Below are 11,856 nucleotides of genomic sequence, written 5' to 3' on the forward strand. Positions count from 1 at the left end.
AAATTTGCTTTGAAATAGGCAAAGTCCACAGACCTCTATATCTTTGCTGGAGCCAGCTCCATATCTTACTCCTGACTAACAGCTTACCCCCTCAGTGTGGCAGGGTTTTTGTATTGTTTTAAGATCTTGCATTAGAACTGGTGGCCAAAGAGATGCCACAAGCCATGAACAGATGTTGGGTGTATTTGCATCTGAAGCCATGCTAAATTAAGGTTGATCTTGAAAGAATTTGGTGGAACTCATCAACAAAATCAAATGAACACACACATGCAGAGTTTATCTTCAGAGCCTCCACATCTGTGCTTCATTCCTGCCTCCTGCATTTACAAGGTTAACAGGACTTGTGACTGCTTATGGAAATGCTAATTAATTACCCTGACTACGTAATCACATCTTCCTTCTAAGGCAATACAGGCTATCAAGGAGCCCTGTGAGGCCACTCCATCCTTTTGTTACAAGGCTTCACTGCAGATGTTGCCCAGAGGCAATGAAATCTCTATGAGCCTGTCAGAGCCAGAATAATCAAAGCCTCAAAATATAACATGCTGTGTTCAGCTCCAATTGAATTTTTCCCCCAGCAAGTTCCAAGGGCTTTGAAAGACCAGATACTGGAACTTGTATGACACAGCCCAGTGATAGGCATAAAACACACTTGGCCAAGATTTTGATTCAATTGCTACCAGGATTATTGTTTGCATGTATCCTCCTCATATTTAGAGGTCTTCTAAAGGGATAGAAAGCAGCCTTGTCTTTCTCCTTTTTTTCACTGGCCACCTGTTTGCTTGCACAGGCAGTTTTACTGGCTAATCCCAAACCTGCTTAGTTCACCTGGATCACATGGAAAGTCTCTGCCAGTTACTCATCTTGTAGTTTCTACTTGTAGTTCTTCAGTGATGGCCTTATTACCTGAGATGATGTTTAGGGTTCTGCATTTCTGATGTTCAAAGAATATTTCAGCTGAAGACAAAGGCCTCCCAATTTGTTTTCCTCTTAAACATCCACTAGATCTCATTAGTCTTTAAGGCCTGATCACAATCTCAGGTCTTGCCGTGTTGTCAAACTATTACCAGAGAAAAAAATCTTCTGAAATGTAATTCTTTACAAGTCAAGTATGAAAAATAATTTTCTGGGTATGCAGCTGAACTGAGCTTGCAATTTAGAAAAGCTGTGGTCTCTGCCTGTGCTGTGCCATGGCTCGTGGTCTTCAGAACTAATGCAGGTAAGGAAAACACGTAACTCAAACCTACAATTTGGAGTGCATGATAATTAAGATCAATAGCTAAACACTAAATATATGCTTAACTAAAACTCATTCTCTCCTTTTACCTTTCTGCAGAGAAGCAATACAGTATTGCTTTTTCCAAGTGACTAAGTAAAAAGACAATTTACACTAACCTAGAAGAAAACAGATGGGACTCACTCAGGCTAGAAAACAGCTACCTCCCACCGTTTAGCATTACGAACTCCTAGCATCTACACCAGTATTAATCATATAAAAATAGAAGCAAATGCAGATTTAGATTATAACAACACTCTTGAGGACATAGTTTCAACTTGGGTAGAATGAGAATCTGCCAATTGTAACAGCAGTTTAACAATCCAGAAAATCAGATCTTTAACACTGGACAGTAAACTTCAACGCTCCAATGGTTTCCAAGACAAGTAACACTTCCTTGTATAACATCTCTGTCTACCAGTGATTTCTAACATTTGATGAGTGACTGAAGTTAAGACCAGAAACTGACTGAGTACAGCATGTGTGCTTGGTGCCCTTGGTGTGTAGAAAGCAGAGCGCTATTTCCTCTGTCTAGGTTGTATCACTTACAAAAACTACATCCACCATTTTGGGCTAGAGGAAAATGAACTACTAAATCTTTTTCTATCCCATATTCTGATGATCCTGTTCAGTATTTTCAGTGGTACCTAAAAATTCTTTTAATTCACACTGAACAGGAGGTACCCAGAGAAATGGAGCAACACCTCAGAAGGAAAAGGGGATACAATGCTACGCTATCTCTAGACTCCCTCAGTGCCGGAGTTACCAAAGAAAATTGGGTCAGTATTATTGGAAATTCTCAGCATCTCTCCTCAGGAGGGAGAACTGCCAGATTTTCTTAAGAAAGTGTCAATATTGCCTATATTCAGCAAGCTTCTTTCTGACACTGACCATCTGGTAAATTACCATCCTGCGTTGAGCTTTCCTTTAGCACTTAAGAAAATGGAAAAGTTTGAGAGAGATGATTCCTCTCCTAGTAACATGTTGCCTCAGATTTCTTTGTGTTTTGTCAATCTGGGTCACATCAATCCGTGGCTTTAACAGTCTATACTGAAACGTGTTTCCATTGCACAACCTTTGCATGAAGTTTAAGAGACTTGGTTCTACTTAAAGTTGATAAACACAGCAAGTCATCTGGTTAAGCAGTATCAGCTGTAAGGTGCTGACTTACCTGGGAGTTGCTCTGCCCATACCCTCCTGAGGTATTTTGGATAATTACTTCCCTTCCTTTTAGGTGTACTTGTGCTTTCCTCATGAGCCGCCATATCTTCCTTTTGTTAACTGCTTTCAATAAACTTAATACTGCATGTGAAGGTGCAGGCTGCAGTGCCTGCAAATTCTTTTCCCCTCTCTTCTAATTCCATTGATTGGGGCAACTTTCTAACAAAATCAGCTGGGACTAAAGCTTGTTATGATAGTATTTTTGAAAAGAGAGAGAGGGGATTTGGTACACTGGAGACAGCAACCTGAAAGAAAGCATTCTTTTTCATGTTGTAACTGCTTACATTGTTGCTTCCAGAAGAAGGCAGGGTTTGCTGCAGCACTTGCTATTAACCCTATGAAACTTAGCCTTAAAACTGACAGCAGGCACAGTTAAAGTCTCAGACAAGCCCTCTACTTGCCCTTGCACAACGCAAGAGAGGTAAATAGTCTTTTGGGAACCATCTGAAAATGGATGACACTTTTGTCTGGGTCAGTTTCCCGTTTTGGTGAGTCTGTTAGTATCAATATATCCATATGTGAAAGTGATTTTATCTCCAATTTTCACCATTGAGGTGGGATTCCCACATCAAAGTACTCCCCCTTGCCTCAGAGCTTTAAAAACATGTTTATGAGTCCATCTGCCCTACAGTAAAGGCAAGGTCTGATTCAGCAAAGCACTGAGCTTTTGCTTAACATAGAGAAAAGGACTTCTGGGTATACTTAACTTTTAGCATAAGTTTATGTGCTCTGAACTGAAGAGCTGATGAGCTTTTACATGGGACCAATCTGCCCAGGTCATCTCTTACTAAACTGAATTACACTGAAATTTTCACTGTTGTCTCCCAGTGCCACACTTCACATTCAAGGCAGACACTGGAGACCACAGTTGCACCATGTAAAAGGAAATCAAGTGCTAATAGCACAGATGGTGGAGATGTACAAGATGAAAACAATTGCAAGAGTAGCCAAGTGCTTACAGCTTCACCTACACTGGCATTCGTAGCAAACTCATCTTTACAATGACTATTTAAAATGCAACCATAATCGCCAAAATGGAAGTATTAATTGCAATTTATAGGAAACAGTAGCACCTGAAGAGGGGAAAAGAAGAATGTTGTTAGCTTGACTATTACACTCTGGTAGTGAGCCAACGACAAGGAAAAAAACGATGCCTTTTCTAGTCAAAAGTGAATTAGAAATAGAGTTACAAATCCTCCAATAAGGTATAGGATTCATATACCCCTGAACAACCCTGTGCTGTTAGTAACCTCAACCAATCAGATATTTTCAGATATTTATGCCTGATTTATTCCTCCCTTTCCTCTAAAATACTGATACCTCAGGCATGGTAAAAACTGCATCCTTGCAGACCAAGAGCATTCCCTTCTCCTTGGGGTGTAATCAGAAGTATCATGCATGATGAAACACAACAAACCCCACAGGCTCTGGTTACAGTGTACAGACACAGGAATGCTTTCACAACAGCATCTACACTGCAGACTCAGCTGAGGGTGGAAAGCAAGCCAGTCCTTCCCACAAAGCCAGAGCTCACTGCTGGCTACGGGCAGTCCAAGCAAACATGTTGAGGGGCCCAGTAACATTTCCATTTACAGGCACACAGGTCCCCCATGTGAGGCCTTACCAGGCTGTTTCTTGCTCTGCTAGCTGGCAACCAACCTGCTTCCAAACCCAGCATGACCCCCAGTTTAACTGCCTACACTATGGCAGTGTCAGAGTCTCAGCACAGGCTATCTCTGCCTGGTAATGTTCATGATCAAAGTACAAAGCACTGGCTGACAGGAGGTAAGAAGCAGATAAACCTGAGCCAGTATGACAAGTGGTGGTCCAGCTGGGCTCTTCGCCTAGATTTTAGGGAAAGATTTTATGAGGAAGAAAAAAGGGGAAAAATTTTCAAAGAACAGTAGGGAAATCTCTTATGAAAATATAATTATTGAGTGTAAGACTGGGGGGATGGAAAGAAAGACGAAAGAGCTAAAGTACTTTCTAATCTCCATATTAGGTTTGAAACCAAGCACTCTTGCTCTCGAAAAAGACTAAGTGTCACTTCAGCTTTCTTCAAAAGATGCAGATTCCAAAGCCCAAGGCACATACCTCTTGCAGTCCAGTGAACTCTATTTTCTATTACACAACAACTGTTTCTTCATATCTCCACACAACATTATATATGAGGAACCTTAGGAAAAGCTTTCCATAGATAAAAGTACCCAGGGTATCTGCTCTAAGAAAAGTGCCTGACATCCTCTTTACAGACTGTATGCAATAGCTCAGCCTGCAGATGCAAAAGCCACATGGCCACAGGACCTGTACTGACCCTGCTCCACTTAGGGCAAGTATTTTAGGTCTTACTTCCACTGACAGGTTCTACAACACCTACACACCGTTTGAGTGACAGCTATTCCAGTGAAAATGTGGAGAACTTAACAGATTTGAGGGATCAGCACTGAGCATTTGTTTTCTTGAAGTTTTTCAGATTAGCAATGTCAGTAGGAAAAAAGAAAATATGCATCTATATTACAAAGAAAACAATTCCATTGGATAAAGTTCCATTCAGTCCCAAGGGTATTGCCAAATCAGTTTGCATATCAAGCACAATTAGAAAGCAGATAACATTTTAAAGTCAGCCCAGCCCAAGCATTGAGGAAAACAGAGCATAAATTCTTTTGTGCCAAAGACACTGGAGTAGAAAACTTCGCAAGTATTTCCTTGGTACACTTGTAATTTGCTGTTAAAAAAAAGTTATTTCACAGAAGGTGATTTAGTGACATCTGAGCATTTATAACGAGTTTTTTCAACACCATTCAAGGTTGACACATTGCTGCTTCCGAGTCCATTTCCAGCCCAAGTCAGGAAACAAATGGAGCAAACAGAGTAACAATGTGCATATTCCCAACCTCCAACAGGTCAAGGGCAAAACAACAGCTAATGCATTTGTGATGCAAAATGATTGAACTGATTAAATACAAAAGAGGAGGATTAATTCCATCCTGGGCCTCAAATTCCCAGAATGCAGCTACAGGCAAGACTGGGAGATGGAACGGGAAGTTCACAGGAACTTGGCCAGGCTGAGCCAACTGCTTATGTAAGTTACTGAAAGACAGTATCCCTTCTTTCTGAATACATATTGGAAAACTGAGGCCACCCAACATTGCAAAAGCAGATCCTAGGAAACAGAACGAGGCTGTGTGACAGTCAGAAAAATGCATTAGTTGCACCCACTGTGTCAAAAGGCAATCTCCAATCAAGGAAACAGGAAAATTTGATTTCATATAAATACAAGTGTCAAATGTTAATGACTGTAACCTATTGTTTGACGTTGTCCTTGCTCAGAACAACTTGATAATTTAATTCTCATGCTATTTAGTAGCCTGAGCAGTGCTTGCAGAAGCCAAAGTGTGATAGTATCTATGGTCCATCAAAAACTTTGTTTTGCTACTGACCCTAACCACTCTGCAGTCCTACTTCCTGCTCACCATGTAGATCTCCACTTGCAAGGGTTCTCCTTGTGCATGGATCTCTGACCTGAAGCCCTCAGTCTTACATAGTTTGTAGGACAGATGCTTTGGGCCCAAGTTTGATGAATGAAAAACACATTTTCTCTGTTCCAGCATCAGGGAGGTAAAACAAAGACAGACTTAATTTGAAAGCAGCAACTGTAGCTCACCTCAAGGACATCAAAATGAAGAGTAGTCGTTATTCACTGCACCCTTACCGTTCAGCCAGGACATTTAACCTCTTTTATTTTAAGCACTCTCCATCCTTTCAGTAGAGGACTGAAGTGTCTTTGCTGGCAATGTGTACATACACAGCATACACACCTGAAGGGAATCCTAAGGCACAAACCTCCTAAAAGGAGGGAGAAAAAGGAAAGTCTTTCTCAGTCAGTCACTGCTATAAGAACACAAAGGGAAAGAGTAAGCATTATTTAACATGAGGTGAAGGTGGCAACTCACAGCCCTAGCAGCAGGATGCTGCTGCTTCTCTGTCCTCCAGAGTCTACTGATCTTATTAGGTAGGCATCACCACGCTAAATGAAGCTTTTATTTACTTTTTACATTATTGTATAGGGGATGTGTGACATTATTTCATGGCAAAAATACCACTAGTATCAAGACATTATCATTCCTGACCAGAAAGGAATTTCTGCAGGGCAGTATCTACTCAGAACATCCAATAATCATGGATTTAATTTAAATTAAGAGCAAGCATAAGTAAAACCTTCAGTATCCATATCCCAGTTGAATGCTCTAATCATGAGGTTCTTGACTGCTCAGAGGGGGGTTTTGGCTTAGAGGTTGGAAAGGCAGTCAGCTTCAAGCTATTCTGGGCTGTCACCACTAGAATTACAAAACTCAACAGGTAGCCCACCACAATGTCCTGTGTGACAGCAGCTACATTTACACATGGAAGTGTTCAGGAAACATTCATGAAGAGAGGTACTTTTGACTGGGAAAAGCTTTTTTACATCATGCAGTATTTATGTGAAAATATATTAGCAGAATAAAGCCTATGCCATTTTTTCTTTTTGTAAAAAGCTTTGTAGATTTTCTAGTCACTAGTGAAACTTGACAGCTTTTTCAAAACAAAACTTTCCCAAACTAAAAGCTTTCTGTAGTGGAAGAAAAAACAGTTTTCACATGCCTGGCCACAAACTCCGCATTTTTTTGGAATTTCGTCCTGTTGGCAAGCACCTACAGTGGGTATTGAGCATACAAATCTAAGTTTTCCTCTCCTGTGTGACTTCCCTCATCCAAGGGAAGAGGGGACAATAACAAATGAGAACATTTGGCTAAATATATGACTTACAGCTTCCTCTGAAGGCTAATATCCAATTTCCATATCTAGTTCTTTTTGCTTTAGGCCTCTGGTTTGACCAAACATGACACTAAAATAGAGTTGTGATAGAAGTTGTATTCACAGAAGGGTGGGTCTTTTTAAATTTTGTTTATGTATTTTTTTAAGAAATGGAGAAAAACTCAGTAACTTCTTTTGGGGAAGAAGAGCTGCATTTTTGAATCCCAGATGACTTCACTACTCACATATTACTGACTCTTTTATTAGTTCTGCAATATCATTTGATCACATCAAAGAAACTAACTTTTTAACTTTCGATAAGTTTCAGTTAAGGGACAGAGGGGGAAAACAGCAGTCATGGATCCTATTTCAAGTTCTGCCACTGATTCCCTTTTCTGGCTTTAAATAATTCCTTCTATTTCTTTCTGTATCTCAAGTTTCTTCTTGTACAAGATGGATAGAAGCCACTATTGCCTATGTTACAAAGGTAACAGGAAAATAAATTCATATTAAACATGCTCTAAGGACCTGGGGGAGATAATTAGGAAATCCAAAAAGAATGACAACTCCAAACTGAATGACAATATCTTAAGATCCTTAAAATGGTAAATGATGCATTGCTAAAGCATTATCAGTTTCACTAACATTTAGAACATACCAAGTCAGAGGTTTTCTTAAATTTATTTTCTATTCTTGAATAAGAAGTTTCTTGACTTACATGACAGCTCTTGTTTTACCAGAAAAACTGCATTGGATCGCTACAGCCTTGAGAAGGCAGGATTCACCCACATCCTCAACGCAGCCCAAGGGCAGCGCAACGTGGACACGGGACCAGAATATTACAGCAACATGAGTGTGGAGTACCATGGAGTGGAAGCAGATGATCTCCCCACTTTCAACCTCAGCCAGTTCTTTTACTCAGCTTCCAAATTCATTGATAATGCACTTCAGGATGAAAGAAGTAAGGAGGGTGCTGAAAATGGTTCAAGCCAGTATAACATTTACTCCATCTGAGTAAAAGCATAATTCCATGGCATTTAACCTTTTGGGAATGAAACAAGTCCAATACAGTTTAACAGAGCATATAAAACTAGTAGTGGGGAACCAGTTTAAGAGAAGATATAATTAGGACCCTTCTCAGTAATACCACCCCAAGAGCCCCTTACCACTTTTATCAAAGTTCTCATCACAGCTCCTATCAAGGGGTCCTGTATGACACAGATCTTTTGTTGTTGTTTTGACTCCTTCATAAACACATCAGAGACAACTGGACATTGCATAGGTGCCATGAATTAGCTGTCTTTTCATCCTTTTCCTGATTAATCCCTATCAAGAAAGGTTTAATGAATATTAGTTGCAGAGTGGTGGGAGTAGAACACAAGTGGTCTCAGATATTCCATGCTGTCATTCCACAGCTCCATGCACTGCAGCATTAGGTTCTCTATATAAATATAGAAACCACCCTTCCTACTTGACCATCAGATCTACCCCAACCTATAACATTTATCTCTCTGCCATCCTCCAAGCAGCAGGGAACTGATACAGCTCTGACAGAAGTAATCTAGAAACATTTCATTAAAGTGTTTGTAATTTCTCAGCTTGATTACTACAATTCATTATTTGCTGATCTCCAGCAGTGTTCTATCAGAAAGCTTTACACTGATGTGAAGTGCTACAGCCTAGGCCTCACACTGACTTTCAATATTACTCCTACTCTTTTACCCCACATACTTTTAAAAAAAAATCTCAGCAGGATATTTTACCAGAAACCAGTTGAGAAACTTATGACTTTCCTGCTGACCTATAGAGACCTTAATATCAGAGGGTCAGATACTAAGTTTCTAGCCTTGTGTCAGCTTCTGTTCTTGGCTGTCTAGCTCAGCTGCAGGCAGTTACTACCTGACTTGCTTCCAATAGCCAGCCAAGTCTTTACAATTTTACCCTTTCAGCAAGTACAGTCCACACAACAGTCCCTTCCCTTGCTTGGGAGAAAACCTTGAAAGCAGATCAGTTTTAAAAATCAAAGTCCTAATAGCAGGAGAAACTGCTTCAGGAGCTTACATGCTTATGAAGAAAGGTTCCCAGCATTTCAAAAAAGTGTGTCTGAAGCACTGCCTTTGGAAAGGAGAGGATAACTAACACACACCCGTGTCTAGCCATGGCTGGAGGCCAGAGGTCAGTGGCAGACTGGAGTAGCTGGAATAAGAAATGCAGACTTCCTCATTCCCACCACCCTCCTGTTCCTGTAAGACTTTAGTCTGCTGTACTGAAGTAAAGAAACAAGCACAAGGGAAGCAGCAAGGGCAAGAAAAAAGCCTTGCATCCCAATAAATATTGTAAAAGGAAAGGATGAGATGGGGGGAGTATTAACCTTTTTGTTTCAAAACCACATCAAAAGTCCAGGAAGTTCTGAGACAGTATCAAGCACCAGCCCAGCACTGGAACACAAAACCAAATTGAAGAGTGACTGGGTGAAGTACAAACCAAAAAAAAAAAAAAAAAAAAAAAATCTGCACTCAAGTAGATACTACAAATTGCAGTGATTTCTGTAGCTGTAGTAATTTCTGCCACATTCACATGGCTTTTAAACAGGTTAGCTAGGATCTTTTCTGATGAAGACCAATAAAATAAAGAACTACTGTAACACTCATGAAGAAAAAGAGCAAGCTCTTAACTTTCTCATGAGGGAAAAGTAAAATGTACATGTACACCTCTTATCCCAGCCAGAGATATGCATAAAGACACTATGCATGGCCCAGGAAGACACTGAGGTTTAAAGCATGACAATAGCTTTCCAATACACATTTACAGAATGACTCCAGAGGCTAGACTGAAGTGTGGACTGATGCCTCTTATGGAAGAAAAGACTAGAGGTAACTAGTGCTCTCCTCCAACAATATAAATGCTTCATTTGTGAATGCACATCTAGTGCAGAAATGTGTTCTGCATTTCAAGTGCCAAATGAACAGGCTGTTTTGTGGGCACCTTCTTGACTGACAACATCCAAATTCCTAAACAGGGTTTTGTATGAAGTAACGAAGCACCCATCTCCAGTGATAGTGACATGGGACTTTAGTGTGTGGTGATAAATACTTCTGACCAGTAACACCTTTACATTGCTTTGCTGCTTTGTATTAGAACTGAGCAAATGCAGAGAGGGAAAGGGGTAAAAGAAAAAAGCTTCAGCTTGTGTGACCAGAATGTAGGTATTAATGAATTTACTCTGGCTTTATCACATTCTGGCTGTATCTGGGGTATGACCTTCAGCCAAAGGATCAAATTAATTGAATACATGTCTTCATATAATGATTTTTGCTGGGAAAACGTTCAATAGTCAATGCTGTTGAAACAAGCTGTCATTCTAATGAGGAAGACCCTCTCTGAAACAGACCAGAAAGCTTGGCAATTTGGATGCTGTCAAAACAGTCCTAATTCTGATTTAGCATCCAAAATCTTCATGATGGTGAAGAAACTCCCCGATCAGAACTGTATTTGCAGGGTTTAAGCATGGGCTGATGGACGTAAGAATAGTTATAAGAGTAAGTTTTAGAGGCAAACTCTAATGGATCACAATTATGCTTGCTGTCATTCAGCTGTGAATAAAGTTTTCTCAAAACATGCAATTCAGACCATAGAACAGAATTTTTATCAGTGAGGGCTGTGTAACATGAAAGGAAGATATTATTTTAAGAAGTTTTTTGGTTTCCTACTAAGCTACAGATTTAATACTCATTCCTTTGGAATTTTAGTTCCTCAGAATGCAGAATAGAGGGGAACGGCATTTTCACTTCATATTAAAATGTCAGGGGAAAAATACACTGAAGAGAGATTTTAAAAGAAAACAAAGTGGGAAGAAGCTTATGAGACAGATACAAGGACCTGAGGCAGTTGACCAAAGACACATCAACATTCATGGCTCCATCTAACTCTTGAAACGGAGGGCTGCATCTAGACAAATTTTCAAGAAACACAAACCCAAGTCAAGTGAATGAAGTATTTCAGAGACCTGTCACCACCCAGCAGATCTCTGTCTCTGTACACTGATACTGCAAATTCTGGCACACCTTGAAGATATAAATGGTCAGAATCCAAGACTGCAAGAGCAGACTCCCTTTAAGGGAATGAGGGTTCAGAGTGGTCCTTATGTTAGAATGGAAGAGACTACAAAATAATACAGAAGGGACATGGCTCTGCAGAAGAGTGTCAAGTGTTCTGCTGTAACAGGCAGTTGGCTCTTGACTATTCACACACAGCAGAGGACAGACTTCCTTTTCTTTAAACCAGTGGACATTTCAGAAAATGGTACAGCCATTTTTTGCCTTTGTTAACACAATATGAAACTACATTTTCTCCTAAATCTCCTGCATTTGCCACCCACACAAAGCAAAGTGTTCCTTGTCCCATCATGTATTTTATCACCTCAACAGTAACACATTTACAAGGTGGGAAGCTCTAAAGAGAAGCACTAAAGGCCTAAACAAATGAGTGTTTTCATCCATTTCAAATATTTGCAATAATAATAGAATGGATTATCATTTTCCAGGAGAGGAAGAGGCACTTTTAGT

General features: G+C 40.1%; 1 protein-coding gene across 2 annotated transcripts in view; it reads left to right on the forward strand.

The window, feature by feature from the left end:
* The window catches only part of DUSP29 (dual specificity phosphatase 29), a 53,890-nt gene that overhangs the window by 35,130 nt on the left and 6,904 nt on the right, over window positions 1–11,856 (forward strand). For both annotated transcript variants that reach the window (XM_042018629.1, XM_042018628.1), the window contains exon 3: window positions 8,032–8,252. In XM_042018629.1, coding sequence (XP_041874563.1) covers window positions 8,032–8,252 — 221 coding nt within the window. The remainder of the gene's footprint in view (window positions 1–8,031; window positions 8,253–11,856) is intronic.

This window comes from Corvus kubaryi, unplaced genomic scaffold, assembly GCF_017639235.1.
Source record: "Corvus kubaryi isolate FWS band 111438036 unplaced genomic scaffold, C.kubaryi_AGA036_p1.0 138, whole genome shotgun sequence".
NCBI classification, from domain to species: Eukaryota; Metazoa; Chordata; class Aves; order Passeriformes; family Corvidae; genus Corvus; species Corvus kubaryi.